Genomic DNA, 27880 nt, shown 5'->3' with positions numbered 1-27880 from the left:
ATGGGCCAACAGCCTGCAGCCTCAAGTGACTCTTCAGCCACAGATATTACAGCTACTACCATCACAAGTACACCTACTTCTACCACATCTACTATAACTCCTACCACCACAAGTACAACTACCACAGATACTACAACCCCTACTGTCACAAGTACATCTACTTCTACCACAGATACTACAACCCCTACCACAGATACTACAACCACCGTCACAAGTACACCTACTTCTACCACATCTACTATAACTCCTACCACCACAAGTACAACTACCACAGATACTACAACCCCTACTGTCACAAGTACATCTACTTCTACCACAGATACTACAACCCCTACCACAGATACTACAACCACCGTCACAAGTACACCTACTTCTACCACATCTACTATAACTCCTACCACCACAAGTACAACTACCACAGATACTACAACCCCTACTGTCACAAGTACATCTACTACTACCGCAAATACTACAACCCCTAGGTACCACAGATACTACAAGCACCTACTGTCTACACATCTACTACCGCAAATACTACAACCCTACTGCCGCAGGTACAACTACCACAAATACTACAAGCCCTACTGTCACAGGTACATCTACTACCACAAATACTACAAGCCCTACTGTCACAAATACAACTACTTCTACCACAGATACTACAACCTCTACTGTCATAAATACATCTACTGTTACCACAGAGAGTACAACTCCTAACATTGCTACGAGTACACCTACTTCTCCCACAAGTAGTACAATTCCTGCTACCATCTCGAATACATCTACTTCTACCATACATACTACAGGTAAGAGCAAGTCCCTCAAAGCTCCTCATTAAGGAGTCACAGCATTGTGAAGGATGGTAGGTATGTGTGTTCTACCAGAGAAGGGAAGTGTGTATAAAGAAACCCAAGGTGTCCTTGGATATAAAACCCTGGAATTAAAAAGTCTGGATCACACAGGCTATTAGTGATGGCAGACATGCTAAGATTACCTGCAGTTCCACTCTATTCTTTCCTCAAGCTATTTGCCAGATGTGGAATATTTTTATAAACTTGGATTTTGTGAAAGCTACTTTGGTAGCTTCCCTTTTCTTAGGAGATTTTTGGATATAGGTTCTGCTTCTCTGAGGTCAGATGCTAATAAGCACTGATGAGATCTCTAGTCCCACTACTAGATCCTTGGTCTACTGAAGAAAGGAGTCAGTTCTGCCCTGATTCTTCACCAAATGTTATTGAAAACATGTGACATTACCAGGGCCATTGACCAAAAGACAGATGTTTAGGGATACTGTCTAAGAGATGAAGGTTGACCTCCGGCCTAAGTTATTGAAACAGGAAACATTTGCTTCATTTCCCAAAGTTTGGTATAGAATGGAGGTCAGTAAACTTTATCAGTGAAGGCAAACTAATAAATATTTTAGGTTTTGTGGGCCATAATAAGATCTCTGTTACAACTACCCCACTCAGCCATATTAACATCAAAGCAGCCAATATACAATATACACATGAATGTGCTGATTGTGTACTGATAAAACTTAGTTTACAAAAACAGAGGAGGACTGGCAAGAATTGGCTTATGAGTCATAGTTTGCCAACCCTTGGTCTAAAAGAGTCCTCAAACCTATGTTTAAAGGATCTAGATAAACCCTATTATTCTCAGTTAGGGAGACTGAGGCTCAGTGAGGGCAGCCACTTGCCCAGGGTCAAAGAGCAAGTTGATATCGTCCTATACATTCTTCTTTTGGCTTCCTCAGTATTTTTTGGTAGATCTAAGAAATGAATGATTAAGGAAATGGAGTCAGAGGCTGCACTGAAACCTGCTTCCCAATCTTCTTTCATGTTTGGAGGGGCCACTGTGAAAGCTAGGTAAGGAGGGACACAGCTACACAATCAGTTCCCCTGTAGTCAGGAAAGGGAGCTTTTCTATGCCATTTCTGCTCCCCTAGACCCTCTCTCAGAGTAAGGCAGCCTTCTTGTGTTCTGGCCCTACACTAACTGTGGGGCATGAGCCAAACCAATTCTCTTTTGGCTTCAACATACTCACCTGTAATAAGAGACGATTGAACTAAATAGCCACAAAATCCTTTTCCCACTGTAACATCCTGTGACTTTATTCCTGGCACATGGAAATACTACTGAGTCTGTCCTTTATTGCCAAGGAGAAAGCCACACCAGGAGTTATCTGACCGGTATATCCAAAATGGCTCTGCACTTGATTTCTTCCCTAGGATTTTCCAAATCATCCTTGCAATGTGGTTAAGGCTTTGTTAAAAAGCCATTTACTTTACTTAGAATATTGGTTAACACCCTGTTAGAGAGCTGACCCTTATTGTTGTTTGTGAGATACTGCACTATGCCTCCCGTGTCCAGGTAGCCTCTTTTTTTTTTTCTTTTACCCTTAAAAATATTATTTTTAGATAGAATTTATTTCTTAGAGACGTTTTAGATTCACAGCAAAATTGAAAGAAATGTAGAGAGATTTCCCATATTTCCCTGCCCCCATACCTGCACAGCCTCCCTTATTATCAACTTTCCTCATCAGAGGGTACATTTGTGACAACTGGTGAATCTACACTGACACATCATAATCACCCAAAGTCCAGTTTACATGAGGGTTTACTGTTGGTGTTGTATATTCTATAGGTTTGGACAAATGTAGAATGATATGTAGCCATCGTAAAGACTATTTTCACCTTCCTAACAATCTGCTGTACTCTGCCTATTCACCCCTCCCTCCCTGCTAACCCTTGGCAACTGCTGATCTTTTATTGCCATAGTTTTGTCTTTTTCGGAATGTCATGTTGTTGGAATCACACAGTATGTAGCCTTTTCAGATAGTCTGCTTTCATTTAGCAATATGCATGTAAGATTCCTCCATGTTGATTTTCAAGGCCTGAACATGAATAATATTCCCTTGTCTGGCTGTACCAGTTTGTTTATTCACTTACCTACTGAAGGGCATCTTGATTGCTTCCAAGTTTTTGCAATTATGAATAAAACTGCTCTAAGTATTCATTTGCAGGGTTTTGAGTGGAAAAAGGTTGGTAAATACTAAGTGAATACTTAGCATTTATATTGGGTAAATACTAAGGCTTGCACTTGCTGGGTCATATTATTAAGTTTAGTTTTGTAAGAAACTGCCAACCTGTCTTCTGAAACGGCTATACTTTATATTCCCACCAATATGAGAATTCCTCACTAGCACTATTATATTTTTTAATAAAGGTGAATTAGGCCCATAGTTATGGAAAAAAGAGCTTAAATGGGGCAAAATTATATGTAGTAAAAACTAAATCTCCCCCTCTCTAGACTCACAGATAGAGAAAACAAACTGGTAAAAACCAAAGAGGAGAGGGACAAATTAGGAATATGGGATTAGCAGATACAAACTACTATGTATAAAAGAGATAAGCAACAAGGATATATTATATAGCACAGGGAATTATAACCATTGTCTTATAATAACTTCTAATGTAGTATAATCTGCAAAAATACTGAATCACTATACTGTACACTTGAAACTAATATTGTAAATCAACTATACTTTAATAAAAAAGAGACCATGTTATATACATTGTACCTTATATGTAGTTTTTTTTTTAAACAACTATTTCCACCTATGGAACCATAAGAATTTTAAGACAACTCTGAAGGTTGTCAGTCACTCAATCTATTCTGAAATCAAAGATCAGAATTATTTCATTTGACAGAGGGAAATGGCTAGTCCAGATCCAAAGTATTTCCTTACTCCTTGGAATTAGAACACTGGAATCTCTTTTTGAGCAGACTGTTACTCACCAACCTCTGACCTTTACTGTTGACAAGTGCTTGGCTCTAGAATTTTAGCAACAATCTTCCTAGAGACATAAGAAAATATGTGTTTGTTTCTAGCTGTTCTAAGGGTATACCATGGCGTAACACAGCCAAGTAGTAGAAAGTGCCCAGGAGGGAGACATGAAGATTTAAAAGTATATTTCCAGGTGTTATTTATTGTCACTTGTGGATTTTTAATCTCTTTCTACTGTATCTCAGGTTCCAGCACACCTTGCAAAGAGGATTCCTGTCAGGATGGTTCTTTGTATGTTAATCTGCATAATGAATATTTTTGCCTGTGTTCAGAGGGATATTACTATAATGCTTCCACATGCAATAAAGGTGAGTTACAAAGGATGAACAATGGAGATATGCATCTCAGGCCTAAAGGGAATAGAAAACTTAAAATAATGACAAAAAGAGCTTCTGGAATATTAAACAGGAAAATTTGGAGGCAACAAAGGCCAGTCAAACAGAAAAGAAGTTTCTGTCTTTATCTCAGTGAACCTAGTGGGAGAAGAAATGGACCAATTCAGATATGTGAACTAGTTCTAGAGGTATGGGAGGGAATGGGTCCCTTCACTTTATCTTTCTGAAGGATCAGTGCCATGGGGTCAAAATGAAAATGATAGGTGTAGAAAGGTAGGTATGTAAAATGATAGGTGTAGGTATGTAAAACTACAAAGACTGCATAAATACAAAGCAGTGCTGTTACATGGGGACACTGATGCAAAATGAGGTGATTTCCTAAAACGACAGAGTCAGACAAGCCAGGAACCTGGTCTTTGACTTTGGCTCAGATTTTTTTGTTATAGGATTTGCTTGTACCATAACACCAAATCTTATTTTTGGAGACTTAAGAACTTCTCAGCTCTGTAAATGGACTTTAAGAGCAAATTGACACTACACTTTTTTGGTTAGATCAGCTGGGTGCTATAAAAGTCCAAGGCTGTTTCCTGAGCTATATGTTTTTGTCTGTTTTATGAAAAAGAAATATCCCTTCTTGCCAACTGCACTGGAAATGAATGCATTGTGTTGGCACAGGGATTAGAGATATCCCCAAGGCCAAATCTTGTTTCCAAGGCTGTTCCTGTTGTTAGCATGAGTAATCTCATTTTGGGGATCCACTTTAAGTAAATGACCCCAAATATAGAAAAGTGTTGTGCATTGAGATGTTTGGGCAAACTTTTTTTCCTTTTGAATAATTAAAAGCATTGAAAACAAAGAGTGACTGCATCAATGAAGGAAAGATGTGTTTCATAGAATATTATATAGCATTTAAGATGATAATTATGAAGATTGAGTAATGATTTGAAAAAATGTTTACTATTAAGAGTAAGTAAAGAAGACTCATGATATAAACTTGCAATTATAATGATATAAACTAGACACATACACACACACACAAAAGAGCTGGGAGAAATATACCAAAATGAGAATAATTGTGATAGGTTAGGTTGGGTTTGGGGTAATGTTTTTCATATTTCCAGAATTACTGTAGTATTGTCATATGTTTAAAATTAAAAAATAATCTATGCTTTAAGCAAAATGAACCTTCTTTACACTGAATATCACAGAAAGATTCTGCTTGAATTTCAGGAAAGATATTCCCTGGTACAATTAAGGTCAAAATATCATACACAGCTGCATTGGAAAATAAATCTTCTGTGGTGTATCAGGAATTATACATTCTAGTTATTACATTTGTAAGTATTTTCCAAACATCCTTCCTCTATAAGTATTCTTTATTCTAACACTGACTTGTATAGACTGGCATTTGGGTGGTACAGGCTGGTACAGCTATCCCAGTGTTTCAAACAGTGAAATGCACCCTTATTGGTCTGTAAACAGTAGCTATTCCAAATTCCCAGTGCCACTGCTTCCTGGTTGCCTGGGTTCTTCCTCTAGGATCTGGGGGCCTCCCTGTGATCCTATAACCAGAGGTAATTGCTGGCACGGCTGAGGGCCTTCAGAAGCCACTTCTAGCCATGCCGTACTCTTTCTTACAGAGGCTGATTAATGCTGTTTTAAAAGAAATGATTTCCATAGAATTGAAGAGAAAAAAATTGAAAAATTGTATTGTTTTTTATTTATAGTCAAATTTGCATACATTTCTAGACTAGTCTGGCTTCTTTAATGTCTGGAAGAGGAACTGCGTCTGAATTAATAAACGTTACTTCTTTATCCTATTGTCAAAAAGGTCAAAATGAACAACAGCTTCATTTTATGTTGATTACTGTGAGTGTGTTGACATGAGGAGATGGAGATCTCTATTCTGGAGCCACATATGTCAGGAAGGCCTGGAAGGTCTCAGAGAGGGTGTCCAGCCAGTGTCTCTCAAAATTTAGTTTTGAAGGGAAAAATATTAGGTTGGAAATATATCTCAGAACTCTAGGTGGAGAAAGACTTTTAAAAACTAATGTCTTAATGGGGGCCCAGGAAGCACGGTGCCCATGAAAATGGACCACAAAGTACAGGATAACAGCATATAGCGACAGATTAAAAATTAGGTAAAGAGGAGAAAAACACCTCTTTTAAGTCAAAAATCAAAAGATGTCAAAGATCCTTGAAGTACGGCATAAGAAAGAATGTGAGGTTTGTCAGAGTTTTATGTTTTATTAGTTGTGTGTGCTTTTGGCATGACACTTAAACTCTTAATCTTGTCTTCTCAGTTTTCAAATGAAACTTGATTAGATTAGAGGCTCTAAAGTAGAAGGTAGCTTTATGGTTTTTGTGTTTTTAAAGAAACCAATAAAGCATTTTATACAAATTTGAAAAAAAATTAACGTTTTGCTCTATGACTGTGTGTTTCCATTTGAAATTAGATCATTGTAAAAGAGTTTTGTTATTAGAATTGGTAAAACATGAAAAAATATTATCCAGATGATCTTACAGGGAGAGCAAGCGCTCGTGACCAAACAGCCGGCGCCTGGCACTGCAGCGATCAAAGCTGTGTCTGCTGTATGTATTCTGGGCTTGCCGGAGCCCCTTTGCCTTACCTCTTGTGCATGAGGGGCCTACTGGCCGTGACTGAGCTTCTTACCCTGGATCTACATTCCAGTCTCCTGCTCAGATGATATTTGGCACATTGAGGATAGGCAACACCAATGTTTCCATTTCGAGGGAATCCTTCAGTTGTCTCATGTGGCTTTACTGAGCACTGGCTACTGTGGCCACTGCATTTCCCAACATGATTTGGGTTTATGAGTGTCCAGAAGCCTTTTCCTGCTACAGATCTAGGCCCCTAGTCTTCAGAGACTAGTTTAGTGACTTGTTCAGTCAGTCAGATGTTGATGGTCCCAGAGGTGCCAGGGAGGGGATCAAGCACTTTATAATATCCGAGAAACTTTTAATCTGAAAGGGATATGCCAGAACTCCTTTGCAACTCCTGGAGATAGGAAAAGAAAGTTTACTTTCTTTAATGTCCTCTTAGCAGACCGTGTAGCCCGGGCAGTGCCAGCTCAGGCCCTGAGAAGCCTCTCAGGGTCTATTTTGTCCCCAGCTAGATCCAAGTGGACAGGCTGCATAGGGATTTGAAGTTTCCCTGTTGTGCTGTACCTGGCATTTTACGTATATTTCTAATTCTCAAAGTAGCCACATGGGGAAGTTGGTACTATGATACTGTTTAGCAGATGGGGTAGGTAGTCAAGGATCAGGAAGGATAAGTAAACTGACTGAAGGTCACCCAGCTGGTGAGTGAGGAGGAGGAATTTGAACCTAGACCTGCCTGACCCTCAGGGCTGCTTCTCCTCCCCTGCTGGCTCTGTTGTGCAGTGGGGCCTGGCAGGCCTGTTTGCATAATTCCTGCCCCCATGCCCAGCCTTTTGGCCCTTCAGATCAGTAAGTGTATATCCTCAAATCCTTGAAGGGTGACCTGGAATAAGGAAAAAAGAAAAGGAAAACCTTTTTCCTATGCAGATGCTAATTTTGCAATCTTTTTTTGGAGATTAAGAAATTTAAATGGCCAATGGTCAACAGTGGAGCTGGATAGAACCTTGGAGGTCATCCCATGAACTTGATCCTAAGTAGACTCCAGTGCTCTGATGGTTTACAGAAATACCAGCTCTTCCTGATATTTAAAAGAATTAAAAGGAATACAGACATATACTGGATACAAAGCTGCTCAGCCTTAACTAGAGTATCAAATTTATTTGAATTTGACTAGAATAAGAGAAATGTTTTACTATCTCTTAAAATTACACTGGTTTCCATGATCTTTTAAAGTGTGGCAAAAAATAATAAAATTCTTGAATTATAAAAAATTGCACCAACCCAGTCCAACATTCATGTAATAAATATCAAGACTGGGGTCCAAAGAGAGGAAGACATGTCAAAGGTTATGATTTCACATTTAATTTCTTCAATCATCAGTCAGCTTGTGTTCGTTGATTGTTTCATGGAGATGGCCCTATGCTGAGTGCTATGGGATGGACGTTGGGAACGGGCAGGTGTGGATGGTATCATAAGAAAGAGAAAATGAACCCATTCTTGGCATCAAATAACTTACTTTCTACCTGGGACCTCCACCCTACCTCCACCTCATCCCTGCCAGAGGTCCCAGCTTCATCTCTGGCCACTTGTTTACAAGTATCTAGAGTTGTCTGCTCTTAGAACACAACTCAGGCCTAATAAGATCTACCAGTGCTGGAGCCCCTTCCAGTTCACAAAGCTATGTATCATGTATTCTATCTCATTTTCTACACATTAGAGCCCTATTCAGTGGGAATTACTGCTGTCTCAAATTTCCCAGTGAGAAAGTGAGGTTCAAGGAAGTCAAATTTTGCAAACGCTGACAAATGGAAAAACTTGATGCTTCAGCTGTCTTCTGAGCCACTCTGCTCCCAAGCATTGGTGTGAGCTATTCCTTCCTCTGTCTACTCCCTGGACCCACACCACCTACTGAAATGCTTTATGGCCTGTTTCCTTTATGAAGCCCTGTCTTGTGCTCTGATACTGGAAGAGCATTTCTTTGAACTTCCATGGTAGATTGTATTGTCTCTGGCATTTACCTCTGTCAGCTTCATGGTGTAATCTGAGGTCACATGGTGTAACTTGATCACAGGCTGGGTCTGCCCATCTTGGTAATCTATGTCTCTGGCATAATGCCTTGGGAAGTTAAGCATTTTAGTCTTCCTTGGGTAAATTGATGAGTGTATGAAGTATGCATATAGGTAAGTCTAACAAAGATGCAAAACTTCACATGATTTGAAAAGAGAAAACAAGTCAGTCACGCTATATTTAAGAGTATTGATTTGACTGAGTGCTTCGGATTTCCATCTTTTTCCTGAGTAGCTCTGACTTATACCAGAATCATCCTATTTTAGAGCAGAAATTGCTGAAAGGTGTTAGAGCACATGTAAAGAATAAATTTGCTGTGTTACATAAATGAGTTTAGAAATGGGTTTATAGTAAAAATCTAGATATACGATTACTTTTCCCCCTTGCTGTAGTTGTTATTAAATCTGTTCTTCTTTTCCACAGTTTAAAGATACATTTAAAATTTCTGATTACGGACAGACTGTAATTGTTAAAGTAAGGTAAGTTTGCTGTGGACCCACAGAGTATTTTGGAAGCAGGCTGTGTTCCCTAACTTTTAGTCTCCTCTTGCATTCCCCATATGGCACTGAAGTCCTAGGGTGGCCAGTCACAAGTCAAGAAGAGGTGGTCAGTCTGAGTACCACAAAGGGCCCTGACTCAGATGCACATTGACCCTGGCCTGGGTGGGCAGAGTGTAGCCTGGGGATAGCAAGATGGTCCCTGTGACTGGCTACTTAGCAACTTGCTCACATGGTCCAGGACATCACCTGAATCTGTTCGGTTTGATCCCTTGGCTACAAACCACACCTGGCCATTCCCTGGAATGTGCATCCCAGGGGGCCCAGAGGAGAATGAATGGTTCATGGCCATCTCTTCCTTCACAGGGGGAAATGAGGCAGACAGGATGACCCCAGTCACATGACTGGTCACTGAAGGGCCTGTTGTGAGCTCTTTCTATAGTAAGAACAGGCATGCAGTGAGTGTATCAGCATGTAGTGACCAGGGCTGTGTGCTATTTGGAAACCCAAAGAGGTAGAGGATTCTCAAGAAGTTAGTGATTCCATCTTGGCCTTCTCTGAAGCATATTGATACACAAGTGCTGCAGGCTGAGGAAAGAACTCTCTAAGGTAAACAGAATCGTGCAGAAAAAGCAGCTCTAATGTATTTATATTTCTGTGGTTTTATTATCACATCTGTATTCATAAACTTTGTCAAATCCTTTGTGGAAAAAGATGAATTAAGAGAAGACCCCCTAAAAGTAGTGAATTTCGATCTGGACGATGAGCAAGGGGCACATGTGACTGGTAGCCAGGAGGCAGTCTAACGGGAGGCACAGTACAGGCAGCGGGTAGAGAGGCTGGGCCCCAACACAGTGGCTAGAGGCTGGAGACACAGCAGACAACTACTGAAGGCTATACATCATTGAAGGGTGTTAGGCTTGCATGAACAGGGAGTTCATGCATCAGGATGACTGGATAAAAGCAGGAACATCGAGGTATGACAGCAGTAGGTAGTAGGTAAACCTCACCTTGAATCCCGGCCTTGTCACCTTATTGCTGTGTGACTGGGTGGGTATTTTAACCTCTCTGAACTTTTATTACCTAATCTGTATAACTGGTTTACTCTGATCAACTTTCCCAGAACCCTGCGGGGAGCAAATGAGATACTAGTAGTTGGAAAGCTTCCCTGTGCAAAGTACCTGGCATGTAGTCAGTTTCTACATGTATTAGTTCCCATCTGTTTGCCTTCCAGAATAGAGGACCCTGCAAGTGTGATGGTAGAGCTGGTCCCATGAAGTCATTTGGTGGGGAGTGGTTCTCTGAAACTGTGGCACTCCTTCCGTTTTTAGGGAGTTACTGAAGGGAGCCAGGGGAGTTTGGTGACAACACCTTACCTGTGAACTCAGTGTCCTGAGAGGAGCAACTCCCCCAGCTTGAGGGCAGTGGTGGGCAGATGGACCTCAGTCTCACTTCAGAAGGCATTTCTCAGGCTCCAGACCAGTGCTCTCTCCTCGGAATCCCCAAGCTCTTAATTTACTGCCTGAATGTTGGAATTGGAAGGGTCCCCAGAATTCCTCCTACACTCCAATTTCTCTTTGGACAGAGGATACTCGGGCTGAGGGAAGTTAGGACTGGTCTTGGGCCACAGAAGATGGCAGCTCCCCTGGGTCTAGATCTCTGGGTTCTTAAACTTGGAGGCTAGTGCTCTGGTTCTGTATGCTGCTGCTGTTCCTGCTAAGTCGCTTCAGTCATGTCCGACTCTGTGCGACAGACGGCAGCCCACCAGGCTCCCCCATCCCTGGGCTTCTCCAGGCAAGAACACTGGAGTGGGTTGCCATTTCCTTCTCCAATGCATGAAAGTGAGAAGTGAAAGTGAAGTCATTCAGTCGAATCTGACTCTTAGCGACCCCATGGACTGCAGCCTACCAGGCTCCTCCGTCCATGGGATTTTCCAGGCAAGAGTACTGGAGTGGGTTGCCATTGCCTTCTCCCCTGGTTCTGTACATGACAACTTTTTGTCACTTGAGTACACGGCCACTCCATCCTTTCCTTGAACTGTTCCATGAGTATTGTCTTGCCTCCTGAACTGTATGCTAGTAGGGTTCTTCAGATGATGAATGAATTATGGATGGCATTTCTTTCCTAGCCCCACTGCAAAATTATACCATAGATCTCTGGTCATCTTTCAACTGATAACAAAGAGTTTGTACCAGGTACCCCTTTCTTACTGCCTGGTACCTTCCTCTGTTACCTCTGAGTGCTACCATGAACAAGTCATGAAACTTTAAGATTGTAAAGCCCACTTTGCTTTTTGGACTCCTTTTTTTGAGGTGATCATTCCTAAAAACAGAATTTGGTTCATGTTTTGGATTTTCTGGGTTGTTCCACAGAACCCATATAACTGCAAACATTATCTAAGTAGGGTTGACTGTGTTTTCAAACTTCTGTATTTATTCAAAAGTCAGAATGGAGTATAGGAAAACATAGGACTGCAAAAATATCCTGAGTCTTAAAAACACATGGCCACAAGTCAGAGTGGGAAGAAGTCTTTTAAAGTCCTTTTTTTTTTCTCTCTTTCAGTGGTTGTATCACTTGATTTTCTTTTTTTTTTTTTTTGATAAATGAAAGAATTAGAACTTGGCACAGCCGATCTCAGGACCCGAAACTGTAGTGCTAGTTAGAGAGAGGGAAAGACCCTTATGATGTCTTGCAGCAAGGTGATGTGATTTGGTATTACATTCTGATGCTTCCCGGGCTTCCCAGGTGGCGTTAGTGGTAAAGAACCTGCCTGCCAATGCAGGAGACCTAAAGAGATGCTATTTCCATCTCTTGGTTGGAAAGATTCCCCTGGAGAAGGGAATGGCAACCCACTCCAAAATTCTTGCCTGGAGAATCCCATGGACAGAGGAGCCTGGTGGGCTATGGTACATAGGGTCACAAAGAGTTGGACACAACTGAAGCAACTTAGCATGCATGCACATCTGATGCTTCCCACGGCCCCTCCTTTCTTGGGATCAGTTCTCCTCTGGGTCAGGTGTGCCCAAGCCTAGTCACACACACACACTTTGAAGCTGCCTGCTGGTTTTCTGGGCCCTTTCTGGGAATGATCCAGACTCAATATGGTTGATTATTGCTCTCTCTGTGTGCAGAAAGGAACACATACCCCTTTATCTCTCTCAAGGCACAAATCAGATTTTACAGCTCATCAGGAGACCTACTCTTGATTTTCTACAGAAAATGGCAGCTTACTATTTCACATGTCACTGATTCTACTTCTGGTTCAATGCAGGCACCTAGAAATGATTGTCCACAATTTTTCTAAGTGTCTTCCAATAGGACCTTACTGTAGTTCTAGATTTCCTCTGAATGCATATTGAATAGAGATCTCTAAGTCTATAAATGGCCATCTTATCAACCCCAGGCCTCCCTCTTTGAGCCTCAACTGTGGATATAAAACAATGGGTTGGGACTAACTCAGGAGATTTGAGAGTCTGGGAGGTCTGAAGACCAATTTGATGATGATTTAGTTCAGTTCATCAAGTGATGGATTCATTCCATTTTTAGCACATCCGCTTCAGCAAGATCTGAAATGCGTGCTGGTAACCAGGGTGTTGACGTAGCAGTAGTAAATATTTTTACAGAAACTACAAAGGAAAATGAGACAACCATATCAGATGCCATTAGAAATGCGATTACTACACAAACAAGTAACTTTTCAGGATATGACCGTAAGTATTAAATAATTTTATTCAACATTTACCTGAAGACCTATCTACATTTTCTATTATAAATAGAAGTAAATTTTTATAAGTAAATTTTTTACTTTACTTGTGAAGGGGGCCAGAAGAACTGGATAATTGAATCCACAGACATCTCTGAGTTTTCTCTGAACCTGTCCTTTCTTCCTCCCTCCCTTTCCCCAGTCACTTGACTTCTGCTCATTTATAACCATCCCCTAAGTCATCAAACTGACTAGTTTCTTCCTCTTCTTCGAAGGTAGCCTTGGATAAATAGCCTCTGGACTGGGGAAGATGAAGAAAGGAGGAAAACAAGAGAGCTCTATACCAAGTTACAGCTTTCCAAATGCTTATAGAAAGTTTACCTACACAATTTCCCCTTTAGGCAGATGCACATGCCCACAGGAGAGCTGTAACAGTTCACTTTTGCTGTTTTATAAACTCACCAACCAGGCCTGGCCTTTCTATGAGCCCCTGTGACATGGAAAACACACACACTTTTTATTTGCTCATTTTTTATTTTTAACCCTTTGCTCTTTGTAATTGGATTTTTGTTGTTGTTGTTTTGGGTTTTGCTTGTCACAAGCCTGAACTCATTTGGGACTCTGGACTGTCATACTTTTAATATTCCACCTTTGGTTTCAGGACTTTCTTTTTATATTTTGTTTATGTCTCTCCTCTGAGAACTTCCTTTGCAAACCGTGCCAGTTTCTTAAATTACCTGGCCTTCTCCCACTTTTTTTTTTTTTAAATAGCTCATTGGGGGTCATTTGCAGCTGCACAGTTAGGATTACATTTTCTTTTTTTTTTTCATTTATTTTTATTAGTTGGAGGCTAATTACCTCACAACATTTCAGTGGGTTTTGTCATACATTGACATGAATCAGCCATGGAGTTACATGTATTCCCCATCCCGATCCCCCCTCTCACCTCCCTCTCCACCCGATTCCTCTGGGTCTTCCCAGTGCACCAGGCCCAAGCACTTGTCTCATGCATAGGATTACATTTTCAAAGCTTCTTACTTTCCTGAACTGTTTTCATTTTCCAGAGTCTCATACCATGGAACTATACCTTAGCATTTCTGAACATTTCAATATTTACTCTCTCAAAGACATACTCCTGTTTCTGGCTATCACTTGGTCCTTGTCTTCCAAGGAACCAGTCACTTCTGCCTGCCAATAAATTTCTCCTTGGGGGTCAAAATTTGGTCCAGAGTAGCAATTCATGTAGTCAGAATAGCTATACCCACCTGGAAGATGAAATTGTCAGCAGGGCAAGACGAAACCTTACTGTACACCTTGCTTTTGGCTAGATGAGATTTCTAGCAAGTGTGAGGAAGTTGAGAGTCCTGATCAGCTTGGGGACTGACCACTCATAATGGTCATCAAATGAAAATATCCAGTGTGTTCTTCAAAATAAAGTTAGGGTTCCCTTTGCAGTTCTCTCATTTGGCTCTACTTGAACTGTCTTAGCTCTGAGCCTGGCAGACTTGAAACCATCAGCCTCAGCTCTAAGAACTGCTCTTTTTGACAACTCCTCTTGGTATCTCTCCAGTTTGACACCAGGCATGTGCTGTCAGATACATTAACAGATTATCAAATGATACCAGCTAAAGATGGCCACAGGAGCACGAGCTGCCCAGCACATGGAAGGGAGAGCTCAAAACTTTTAGAGAAAAACATCTTTTGCTGCTCTCTCATTTCAGCTGCAAAGACAGAGTCTGTCTTCTGTGTCAACAGTTGTAAAATCTCTTTCTCTGGGTTTTTATTTAGAGGCATTTTCAAACAGCGGGTGATAAAGGAAGTTTAGTTACAGGCTTGGGATGTATGGAAGAGAGTAACTACATATCTTCTACCTGCTCCTATTCTCTCCCCCTAATCTATTCTCAGATTCATCTTTTTGTACCTAATGCCTTCCAATCTGTTTCTAGACTAACATTCTTAAAAGATGGTTTTCTTAAGGCCATGCTTCTGCTCAGAATCTACAATGGATTCTTAGACTTGTAGGATAAAAGTCAGTGACCTTAACCTAGCCTTCTAACTCTGCTATACCAATGAATGAACAAAGGAACGATTATTTGTTGAGTCTCCTATAGTAGACACTTGCATTAGCCCCATTTCATAGGTGGAAGGGACATTGAACCCCCAAAAATCAAATGATTGAACAAAAAGCCTCCAGACAATCAACTGCAGAGCCAAGAATTCTATTTTCTTCCACCTCACCTCACTGCCTCTCTCCTGCCCAAGTACAGTCCCATCACTCCCAGACCACAATCCTTTCCTTCTTTTCATCCCTTGTTTACTTCACTTAGACTTTGCCTCAGACTATTAAAATCTTTCCTCTCTTTCAAGACTTAGCCCAATTTCCACCTTCTCCATGTTATCTTTAGCTATCTGAGCCCCTGAATTCCCATTGTACTTAAAGTCTGTGCTACAAGTTGCTGGTTGCAACTTTCTATGGGTACAAACATGTAACTCTCTGAAGATGGGGTCCAAAACTTATGCAGCTACTGTGTCCTTTGTGGAACCCAGCAAAGAGCTAGATGCAAAAGAGAATTTGAACACAGTTCTACTGCATGGGATTGAATTAATTTTAATTGAATAATATAAGGAAATATTTACAGAAGAGACCCACTGGGGAGCTGAATTTCAGAACCTTGGATTTTCATTGGTTGAATCCCAAAATGTGTTAAAAGGCAGTGATGACCACAATGGAACAGGGTGTTTTCACAAGTTACCTTATCCATATTGTCTTGCTAAGTATGTCTTTTAATTATTTGTGCCTCTCAGAGCAAGATCTGTGTGATTACTATGGTTGTAAAAAACCAAATGACCAAAATGATTGTGACAGTGGTTCACTATGTGAGTGCAAAGAGGGGATGGTGAGACCAAAACCACAGATGCTTACGTGTGTTGGTAAGTGTTCCATCTGCTTCAAATGGTTCACCTCCTTCCCCTTTCCTTCTGCATTCTCACAAAGTACACACTTTCCTGCTCAAGCTTCCATGTGCATTTTAGAGTCTGAGGGATGTGAATTTTGGCTTTTGTCCTATGGGTCTGGAGGGGGCCTTGGGTAAGAGCTGGTGAGGAGGTCCACGTACCACTTCACAACCACTGAGCGCCTAGTTTCACCCAGAAAAAGCAATGTAAAAAATTATATTCTGCGATGTATCACTTTGGGGTTGAAGAGGCTGTTTCTGAAAATTACCCAGAAATCACTCTTTTGAAGCTTTGCCTCCAACGTGTTCTGAAACCTGCAATGAACAGAGCAAGAAGCAATGCCTAGTGATGAACAGCACGAGTGCTGGCTGCGTATGCCTGCCAGGCTACAAGGAAGATAGTGACGGGATTTGTCAAAAGTAAGAGAAATCACCCCTTTTTCATCTTTTCATCGCTAAGGCTAGGTGAAAAGGACAGAGCTTGTAATGTATGTATGAGTTTAGGTTTGGGAAGTTGGTTCACTGGCACAAGGTACAGAGCATCACCACCACCATCATCAATTTTTGAACATTTATCTGTGTGCTGGGAACTACAATAGGTATTGCTTCTCAAATAACAACTTCAGGAATGTATTCATTCCCCCATTTTCAAGTGATAAAACTAAAGCTCAGAGAATATGAATGGCAAGTCCCTGCTCACACGGCAGCAAATAAGTAGCAGAGTGAGCCATGTGGTCTCACAGCTTGAGGGGTCCCACTAAGTGCTAGGCCTCTGGGAACCAGCTTCACCCAAACCGATGAATCCTCCCAGTGCTCTGAAGATGGAGCACTCAGATGGTAGCAAATGGAACCACACAGGATTGTATGCCATATCAGTCTTCCCGAGAGCCATGAAAGGTACTTACCTGGAAGATCAGGGTGCAGAAGGAAGAAAAGAGAAAGAGGAGACAGAACGGGGAGGAGACAATGAAAGAAGGATGCATGGAAGACATGGAGGTCGGGTAGGAACTCTGACCTGCTTTCATAAGGTTCTTTACCACAGTTTCCTATTCCTTCTTATATTTTAGGTGTGCGTTTGGCTACAGTGGAATCAATTGTAAAGACTGTGAGTAGAAAAGTCTTGCTTTGTTATTAAGCTTCTGAGAAACAGACATTGACCACATTCAAAATTCTGTCCAGTCCCCCAAAGTCTCTGACTTTTTTCATAAAGAGAGAGAAAAATCTGCCTGGAGTTTGTCTTCTGGGTCAGGCCAGTCCATGCCCACCCTTAGGTCATGAGACTCTCGGTTATGGGAAACAATAGAACTCAGCCCAAGAGACAGGCTGGAACCCCTGGACTTGTCCCAGGCCAAAGAAGTTTGTCCCAACATTGTATTCATTTCCTGCATTAGATTAAATATTCATTGTCTGCTACTAGAAAAGGTAAAGACCAGTATAATCCAAAAATGTTTATGTTCATAGTGGAGCAAAACTAGAAACCAGACATTTAAATACTCAAATAATCTTTTTGTTTTACTAGTGTTTTTTAACAATTTTTTTCCTTTTTCCAAGTTGGGAATATGTTGTTGTAAATTCAGTTCTTTGTTCCCTCCCATCCCCTACCCTCACCAGACTGGGACAATACTAACTGTATTATATTTAAAATTTTATATAATGAACTAAACGATCAATGACCCAAGGTGAAGGAAATATTTCTGTTCGTTTCCCAGCCAGCCACAAAAGTTAGTGATTAGAAATGCTTTTCTTTTCTACTGTATTTTTTGTGAGCCTGGGTTTGATAAGTCATTTCTTCCTTCTGAGCTTTCAGTGTCTCCACCTATAACATGAGAAATTTGGATCAGATGACCTTTGAGGCTTTTTTCAAGACTTAATGATCAATGGCCCCATGCATCCTGGTTAGTTAGAGGTGACATAAAGGGCAGTCATGGAGCAGGAAGAATCAAAGGTATCTAGAGCAGCACTGACCAATAAAAATACAACATGAGCTTCAGACTTAATTTCAGATTTTAAAAATTCTATGTAAATTTTTAAAAGTAAAGAGAAATAGGTGAAATTGATTTTTAATAAAATTTTATTTCACTCACTATATGGGAAATAGTATCATTTCAGCAGGCAATCAATATAAGAATTATTAGAGATATTTTGCAGTTTTTTCATACTATGTATTTGAAATCTGCTGTGTACATTACACTGACATGCTACACCAGGATGACATTTTAAGTGCTCAGGAGCACTAGACAGAGCAGATCTAGAGGAGACTGAGTGGTAATGAACCTCCAGACTCTTCCCTCACCAATTACATCCAGCCTTTACCTGGCTCCTCTATTAGTGACAAATTTAACTCCAACATAGTTCCCCTAAGTTTATCAGCAAAATCAGTTATGGCAGCAGGCAAGGCAGCAGAGGTAAGGACCTCAGGTGAGTGGACCTCAAGTGAGATCCCACTCCCTATGAAGCCCAGGAAGGTCCTGCCACCATGGCCTCCTTTGTCTTTATGGTCTTCTTTTGTCTGGCAAGTTTGTCTCTTCTAACTGAGTTCTAAAGACACTGTTGGGGGTGACGATGGACAGAGGGTTAAAGGAAGTGAGCCACCCACTCATCCTGGCCCTGGAAGGGGGGTCACAGACCAGAGCCCCATTGTGTTCTTGGCACCTGTGCAGTAGATGGGGGGCTCTGCTTGGGGGAAGCTGTTCCTACTCTTCTCTTTTCCCTTTCAGCATTTCAGCTGATCCTCACAATCGTGGGCACCATTGCTGGCATCGTCATTCTTGGCATGGTGATTACACTCATCGTCTCAATGAGGTATGGGACAAAGTGTCCATTTCTTGGGTCACAGCCACCAGCACTACACTCTGGTTTCCAAACACACCCAGCTTTTCCCAGGCAAGAGAAGGAAAATAAGGCGAGACCTCTCTAATACCATTGACCTTTTATCATCAGAACTTTCTTCTGATTCTATAAGCTACACACGATTCACTAAAGAAAATAGAACATGTGTAGGAGAGCAAAATAAAAAAATCACCCACAAAACTCACCACCCTGAAACAACCAACATTTTGGAATACATCCTTCTAGGTTTTTGGCTACTGTTTAAAATGAATTTTGTATCTTTTGTGCTTTTAAATTTTTTGTTGAGGTTTGTTTTTGCTTAATACTATAATGTGACATCAGTGTTAGTTGCTCAGTAGTGTCTGACTCCTTGTGACCCCATGGACTGTAGCCCGCCAGGCTCCTCTGTCCATGGGATTCTCCAGGAAAGAATAATGGAGTGGGTAGCTATTCCCTTCTCCAGGGGATCTTCCCAAGCCTGGGACTGAACCCAGGTCTCCTGCATTGTAGGCAGATTCTTCACCATCTGAGCCACCAGGGAAGCCTATAAAGTGACATAACAACCATTTTCTGATGTCATTAAAAATGCTTTGGGTAGTTTGGGATTTTTTGAGCATGAGCCACTCATTCTCCTTGGTTGCCCTACAATAAACCTTTATTTAGGGCTTCCCTGTGGCTCAGATGGTAAAGCGTCTGCCTGCAATGCAGGAGACCCAGGTTCGGTCCCTGGGTCGGGAAGATCCCCTGGAGAAGGAAATTGCAGCCCACTCCAGTACTATTGCCTGAAAAACTCCATGGACTGTTGCCTACATGGACCGTCACCTGAGGAGTCCATGGAGTCGCAAAGAGTCGGACATGACTGAAGGACTTCATGACATGACGACGATGAAACCTTTATTTGCGCAGAAAAAAAAAAAACCAAAAAACTATTTTGTTGGCAATATTTAACTCCATTGATATTGTCAAATATAATTTTCATCAAGTCACCCCTGCCCAGAATCTCACTGCAAATAGCCTAACACCCCTGGTGGCTCAGATGATAAAGAATATGCCTACAGTGCAGGAGACCTGGGTTTGATCCCTGGGGCAGGAAGATCCCCTGGAGAAGGGCGTGGCAACCCACTGCAGTATTCTTGTCTGGAGAATCCTATGGACAGAGGAGCCTGGCAGGCTACAGTCCATGGGGTCACAGAGTTGAACATGATGGAGTGACTAACACAAGGACAAAGATACCTCAGCTGAGCCTCCTGGGTTTTAAGGAGAAACATTATCTCTGCATGGTGTTTTTTCAGTTTGGTGCCTTAAGTACCCTTTTAAAAAACTTAAGTAGGGTCCATTCATTCATTCTACACTTAGATAAAGTTCCCTCCATTAACAGAGATGGAATGCTATCTTCTATTCCATTCTAGTTATGCCAAGTGAGGAGTCACTCTGATTTAAAAAAAAAAATGAAAAGCTACTTTTTAAAAGTAGCATTTGGCTCATAGCTTATATTTTGGCAAATAGGTTTTCTTGCACTGTAATATGAGAGGACAAATAGTTTTCATTCCTAAAATATTTTGTTTCTTCTTCTTTTTTTTCTCTTTCAGTCCATTTTGTTATTAACTCTTCCCCAGAGACTTGATTGCAAGGATGCCAAGCTGGGAACTGGGAACATGGCCTTCCCTTTCCAAGGGGGAGGGGGGGCCAGGACATTCAGCTCCAGAGTAAGGCTGCCTCCTCCATGGTGGACTGGCTCACTGCCATGGTCTTCAGGGCCCTCAGGAGCTGAAATAGAGCTTGTGTCCTGGAAAACAGCCTTGGTTCTCAGTTCCCTCTTCCTGCTACAGAGCCTGGTTTTGCTCTTAGTTCAGCCTTGGATTCATTACTCCTGAAGCCCTCCAAGAATTAGAATGTCCTGTCCATTCCTGAGGGAAGGGAGCCTCTTCTCAGCCACCTTAGACAGGAGTGTTGTCACAGGGAAGAACTCTGTGGTGGGCTAGGCTGGCTATCAGGGTCAGCAGATGAGTGGGTCTTCCTGTACGACACCCCAGTGTCTGAGAGTCACCCTGGGACTGCCCTGTGGCCTTTACGGGTGCCTCTGGCCCTACCACCCACTTTAACAGAGCAACACTGTGGGTGACTATGGGCCAGAAGGAAAGAAGGGTCATGATCAGAGTTAACTGGTGCGGAGGCAAGTGCCTCCCTCACCTCAAATCTTTTCACTTGGCATTGAATGCTTACATTTGAGGTCCTTGAGGGCTCGCAGCAGATCCTGGGAAACTTCTATTTCTCCTTAAGACCTTTATGCCTTGAACTCATCTTATTCATTGGGGTGCTACTATAGAATTGACTTTGCTTGAATGAAAAACTGTATCACAAATCATCCTTTTTCTTTAACTTTTATTATCATTTCCATAAGTAATTCAAAGGCACACTGAAGAATACTAACATTACTAGCAAAATGTAATATAATAGGCAGAATTATTAATAGATGGTAATGTTGGATCAGGATAATGTTCTGGTTTTGATGGTTACATGGAGCTTATGAGGAGAGTCAGGGAATCTACACTGCATGAAGTACTGAAGTATTACCAGTAATGGACATCAGGTCTGTAGCTTATTCTTAAATGGTTCAGGAATGTTAACAGTTGGGGACTCTGGGTGACAGATGTATGGGAGCTTTGTGTAATTTTTTTTTTTTTTGTAACTTACATGTAAATTTGAAATTATTTAAAAAATTTAAATATTGAAAAAAGAATATTAACATTTGCTTCAAGGAACTTGTCACCACTGTCAGATCCTAATTTCTGTTACCAATTATAGGTTAAAGAACAAAGGCAAGAATGGGGAAGAAGAGACCTTGATTGAGAAGGACTCGCAAAATCTGAGACTCAAGGAGACTGGCTTTAGCAATCTAGGAGCAGAGGGGAGCATCTTCCCTAAGATCAGGGTGAACCTGCCCAGAGACAACCAGCCAGAGAACCCCTACACAATGCCGGGTATTCCCCGACCAGACTATTAGGTGAGTATTGTGTGCTTTCTATTTGCCTTTGTTGAGTGAAATGCCCCAGGGCAGACTTGGGACCTGGCTACTATATCAGCAGCAACCCTGGCTGCCCCGTAGACCTTTTTATTTTTAATCAGGAAGCTATTATAATTAGCCACCAATTGGTCCCTAACACTGACCATCTATGTGACTTTAGACATACCACTTAATTTCTCTCACCATCTATTTCCTCAGCTGTAAAAAGGGAAGCTTAATTCAGATGCCCTTAAGGTCTCTTTAAATTATATATTTCTTGGGCTATAACTCCAGTGGTTGTGATGATAATTCCTAGACTGCTGAAGGCCCTAGGACCCAACCTAGGTCTGGCCTGGGAAGGACTGTTGGATGTAAGCATGGTTCTATTTACATGGGTCCTTTCCAGACAGCCCACATAAAGGCAAATCTCTCCTCTCCTCCCCACCCAGACCACAAGGCAACTTGGTCAATTTCTAAAGTAACAAGTGAGGCTGGTAATATTTTCTTTCCCTTGGGAGGACTTTCAAGGTAAATAGCTTGTCCTCGTGAGATCTGTATTAGAGAACTGTAGCCGGCATTGCTCAGTGTGACCAAATGAAATACTGAAAGGAGAAAGCTTGTCAGAGGAAACTCCTGCAAGGAGGGTGACAAGTCAGAAGGAAAAGGAGAAGGGGCTGGAGAAGAGGAAGGGGAAACAGAAGAGGCAAGGAGAAAAATGACTTGTTTAAAAGAGGAAGAGTGGGGAGAAAGAGGAAGAAGGAGGGGTGAGGCCTCCCAGGAGAGAAGAAAAATAAAGAGGCTGCGGAGGAGGACCTAGGAGGTTGGGCAAAGGGCCGGGGAAGGGGTCACAACATCCCCACTTCCCAGGTTTGAGCTCAGCTTCTGCAGGTGGCCCAAGTGAGCAGGTCATCCTTTGAGAGTCTTAATGCACTTTGAATATTCTGGGAAAATCTGAGTTGTTTTTATTTTAAAATCTCATGGTTGATTTTCCTTTAGTCATGGACTCTAAGTGTTTCATGTATGCATGAAGGGGTGATTTGCACAAAGTGCACCATGTGGGGTTGGACACAGGGTCCAGTCAGCAGTAGTCGAGAATGGATGTCCCACAGACGCCTGTTGGTCCTACCTGAGGTGAACCTTCCGTTGAACTCACTTCAAGCCTCCCTTTCTCCACACTGGTGGAATGCTTACTTCAAGTATTGCCTCTGAAGAAAGGCCTTTAGTGCTTGAGTACGCATGGGATTTAGAATCCGACAGACCTGGTTCACAGTCTGACCCTTCCTGTTCTGAGCTGTGTGATCTCTGACAGGTTATTTGACTTCTCTGGGTTAGTTTACTCATCTGTGAAATGGACTAAATGAAGCCTACTTCAGAGGATAAAGATCAAATAAGCCAAAGTGCATAAAGAGCTATTTGAATAATACTATTCAATAATATTTAAAACAATGTTAATCACTTATGAAACTAAATTTTCATATACATTTCTATTGGAATACTTCCTTTCTAAGAGTTTCCCTCCCCTCTCTCATTTTGTCTAGAATTTTGTAAGAATTTGGATCCATCCACAGCCCCTCAACCTAACATATGAGCTTTTATTTTGAATGTTCAAAAGACTGATGGAGAAGGGAGCAGCCTTGAAGATCTGGCTTTTAGTACTTCTCTTCCATACAACATCTAGCCTCTCCGAATGGAAGTTGTGACTATTTACAATGAATACAGCTTGTTTGCTAACTAAGTACCTATGAAATTAAATGCATATAGATACTGTGAGCATTTGCAAGATAGTTGATTTGCTCCAGTCAGGACAGTGGTTAGTTTTTCTTCCTGGTGGGGCAACAATAACCATTTCCTATCTAGAAGGAAGCTCCCCAGGATTATTCACTCCTGGAAGAGTCTACAAGAATGTTGCTTGGAGTTGATACACTGCAGATAAGTGGCCTAATTTTGGAAGACTCTTACACACCAGCTATGGAGGTCCCAGGCAATGGGAGGAGATACCATCCTTCAAGGTGCTCAAGTTCATTCTCTGGCAAGTTAAAACAGAGACGCTACTTCTGTTCCTCAAATATAGGGATTTCATTCCCCTGCCGGGAGTTTGTGACCTGGCCTCACACCCAGGGGACAGAAAAAGAGACATGTCTCTTAGTTTTTGAGGAGCAGTTACTGGCAATCCAGGACCTTCTTAATGTCAACTAGAAGGCCTGGACTGAAAATGTCCCTCAAGCCTTGTGATACAGATTCCAGAGGTACTTCACGAAAGCATCAGCCTTCCCTCAGAGGATCAGCAGCGGCCACCAACATACACACAGCCAAGAATGGGGACAGTCACCTCGAGCACAGTCTTTCTTTAATGTTAACAGTATCCTTGCTTCTGTCTAATGTTCTGTCTCCTTGCAAGTTATTTTTTATTATTATTATTATTTGTTCTTGACTGTTAACTATAAAAGATAACAAATAAAGTGTCTTTAATAGCTGGTGTCCTTCCTTGTGTTTGGGACTTGGGATGATGCAAATGGCAGTTAAGTTTCACTTTTAATAGCAAACCTGACATGTGGTAAACCAAATTGATTAACATCTGGTCATTAGGTGTGGTTGCATTACCCAAGGCAATTTAAAAATAAAAAATTTGGCTGCACTGGGTCTTTATTGCAGTATGTGGGCTTCTCTTGTGGAACACGGGCTCTAGAGCATGTGGGCCCAGTAGTTATGGTGTGCTGGCTTAGTTTCACTGTGGTGTGTGGGATTTCGGTTCCCCGACCAGGGATCGAACCTTCATCCCCTACATTGGAAGGCAGATTCTTAATCACTGAACCACCAGAGAAGTCCCTACCCAAGGTAATTTTTTTTTTTTAATCATAGAGTAGACATTTCTGGCTTCTTCCCCTGCATATCCCACCACTCTTCCATTATGAAGCAACCAAGCATTTTGAATGGGACTGTTCCAACCCCCCGACCCTCAGCTTCAAATGTAGGCCTTGGTTGGCTCAAGCCTTTCGGTGGAATCCCATGCCCCCTTGCCACAGTGATCGACTTAGTGAGCACACGGCCTAAGTGGATACAATTAGAATAAAGCTTAAATGTTGGTAGGAGACTTGTGGGAGGAGAGAGTTCTGGAGAGAGGGGTTGAGGTATGAGGCCTTGAACTGCTTCAGTTTTGCTGAACTGACACATACAGGGCAAAACTGAGAGAATCATGGGGAAATGGAGCTGGTGCTCTGATCAGACCATATCTGAAGGCTTTAGATTTTACTTTTAGGCCAGTTTGAAAAATTATTTCTCTGCTTGCAGGTGAAAGCAGCCTCACTGAATCAATACAGCTAGGGTTTACTCTTGTGTTCTCAAGGCTAACTGGTGAACAGAATAAAACAAACACATTCATATGAGCTATTAATGCCCACAGTAAAGTCATATGTTATCAATCAATGAGTTGATAGAATTAATGCAGACATAACTTAAAATTGACTGACCACTGTAACTTGTCAAACTACCATACAATTGTGCTCATTTCACATACTAGCAAAGTAATGCTCAAAATCCTTTAAGCTAGGCTTCAACAGTACATGAACGGAGAACTTCCAGATGTTCAAGCTGGATTTAGAAAAGGCAGAGGAACCAGAGATCAAATTGCCAACATCCGCTGGATCATAGAAAAAGCAAGAGAATTCCAGAAAAACATCTGCTTCGTTGACTACACTAAAGCCTTTGACTGTGTGTATCACAACAAACTGGGGAAAATTCTTAAAGAGATGAGAATACCAGACCATCTTACCTGCCTCCTGAGAAATCTGTATGCAGGTCAAGAAGCAACAGTTAGAACTGGACATGGAACAACAGACTGGTTCAAAATTGGGAAAGGAGTACATCAAGGCTGTATATTGTCACCCTGCTTATTTCACTTATATGCAGCATACATTATGCAAAATGCCAGGCTGGATGAATCAACAGAGGGAATCAAGGTTGCCCAGAGAAATATCAACAACCTCAGATATGCAGATGATACCACCCTAATGGCAGAATGCGAAAAGGAACTAAAGAACCTCTTGATGAAGGTGAAAGAGGAGAGTGAAAAAGCTGGCTTAAAACTCAACATTCAACAAACGAAGATCATGGCATCTGGTCCCATCATGTTATGACAAATAGATGGGGAAGAAATGAAAAAAGTGACAGACTTTATTTTCTTGGGCTCCAAAATTACTGCGGATGGTGACTACAGCCATGAAACTAAGATGCTTGCTACCTGGAAGAAAAACTATGACAAACCTAGACAGGATATTAAAAAGCAGAGACATCACTTTGCTCACAAAGGTGTGTATAGTCAAAACTATGGTTTTTCCAGTAGTCATGTACAGATATGAGAGTTGGACCATAAAGAAGGCTGAGCACCAAAGAGTTGATCCCTTTGAACTGTGGTGCTGCAGAAGACTCTTGAGAGTCTCTTGGACAGCAAGGAGATCAAACCAGTCAATTCTGAAGGAAATCAACCCTGAATATTCATTAGAAGTGCTGAAGCTGAAGCTCCGATACTTTGACCGCCTGATGTGAAGAACCGACTCAATGGAGATGACCCTGATGCTGGGAAAGATTGGGGGCAAGAGGAGAAGGGGGCGACAGAGGATGAGATGGTTGGATGTCATCATTGACTCAATGGACATGAGTTTGAGCAAACTCTGGGATATAGTGAAGGACAGGGAAGCCTACTATGCTGCAGTCCATTGAGTTGCTGAGAATCAGACACGACTTAGCAACTGAACAACTGTAACTTGTCATCACAGACTATAGTTCTGACACACATGTTACCTCCTTTACATTTGAAGTTGATTCTGGATTTAGTGCTAAAAGTAGGCTGTTTGAACTTCTTCTTTAAGAGTCCCACCTGTCTCATGCTCCTCTTCACTACACTATGTCAGTTTCCATCACTTCTCAAAGGTCCTGGGACATTCAAAACTCTGGGCTTCACGGACCAGAGTACACTCATTCTTGGGAGACTTTCATTGCTATTGTGTGAATAAAAATAATGCTCTAAATATATATGTGTATAATGTTTATGAAAATGGCTCTTGCCTCCAAAGTTCTTTTGATTCTTATATAATATGCTGTAATTCATTTGCTTCTGCTCTCTGTTGCTGCTGCTGCTGCTAAGTCGCTTCAGTCGTGTCCGACTCTGTGTGATCCCATAGACGGCAGCCCACCAGGCTCCCCCATCCCTGGGATTCTCCAGGCAAGAATATTGGAGTGGGTTGCCATTTCCTTCTCCAGTGCATGAAAGTGAAAAGTGAAAGTGAAGTCGCTCAGTCGTGTCTAACTCTTAGTGACCCCATGGACTGCAGCCTACCAGGCTCCTCTGTCTATGGGAGTTTCCAGGCAAGAGTATTGGAGAGGGTTGCCATTGCCTTCTCCGTCTGCTCACTGGGACTTCTGCAAAGGTCTTCTAACTGACCTGCAACACTAGAGGACTGTCAGAATGAACTCTCTAAGATGTGAGTCTGATCATGGCACTTCCTTACTTAGGGCTCTCGGGGGCTCTGCCCTGAGAGAATGAAGCTCAGAGAATCCAGTCAGACTCCTTGTGGCTCCTTTCATCACTCCTGCTCTGGCACCAACAGCTCTAGCTTTACCACCCGTGCCCACCCCATGCCTCGCCCCCTCCCCAGCAGTGCACTAACACTGGTACACCAGCTGCTCCCTAAACATGCCACCTCCTTCTGCCTCCACTTTTGGCCTATGCTGTGTCCTACGCTTGACACACCCCTTTCCTTCAACTGCCTAACATACACCTCCATCTGTCTAGAACAGCTAAACCACCATCTCCTCTGACCAACTTTCTCTAACCCTCCTCTTCTCTACGAAGCCCTCTTAAGTAGGAGTATCACCTCCCTTGTGTCAGCTGAGACCTGGAACTCACCTCCCCAGGAAAGAGGTCCTGCCCTAGGTAAGTCCGTGTTTCTTTCTCACCCAGCACAATGCCTGGCATAGGATATTAAACAGTTATGAAACAGTATAAAGCAGGAGGCTCTCAGTTC

The 27880-nt window shown here is 41.9% G+C and overlaps 1 protein-coding gene across 1 annotated transcript; it reads left to right on the top strand.

Annotated features, from left to right (window-relative positions):
• MUC13 (mucin 13, cell surface associated) lies at window positions 1-24331 on the top strand. Its single transcript, XM_043473381.1, has 12 exons — window positions 1-112; window positions 555-593; window positions 4035-4157; window positions 5415-5521; window positions 9297-9352; window positions 12917-13080; window positions 15879-16004; window positions 16318-16447; window positions 17095-17132; window positions 18745-18829; window positions 21662-21860; window positions 23399-24331. The coding sequence occupies exons 1-11, from the start codon at window positions 1-3 to the stop codon at window positions 21858-21860; spliced, it is 1179 nt and encodes a 392-aa protein (XP_043329316.1). The 3' UTR covers window positions 23399-24331.
• The last annotated feature ends 3549 nt before the right edge of the window (window positions 24332-27880 follow it).

Source organism: Cervus canadensis, chromosome 7 (assembly GCF_019320065.1).
Source record: "Cervus canadensis isolate Bull #8, Minnesota chromosome 7, ASM1932006v1, whole genome shotgun sequence".
NCBI classification, from domain to species: domain Eukaryota; kingdom Metazoa; phylum Chordata; class Mammalia; order Artiodactyla; family Cervidae; genus Cervus; species Cervus canadensis.
Note: the sequence above shows the minus strand (reverse complement) of the source record. Positions and strands in the feature narration are given on the sequence as shown.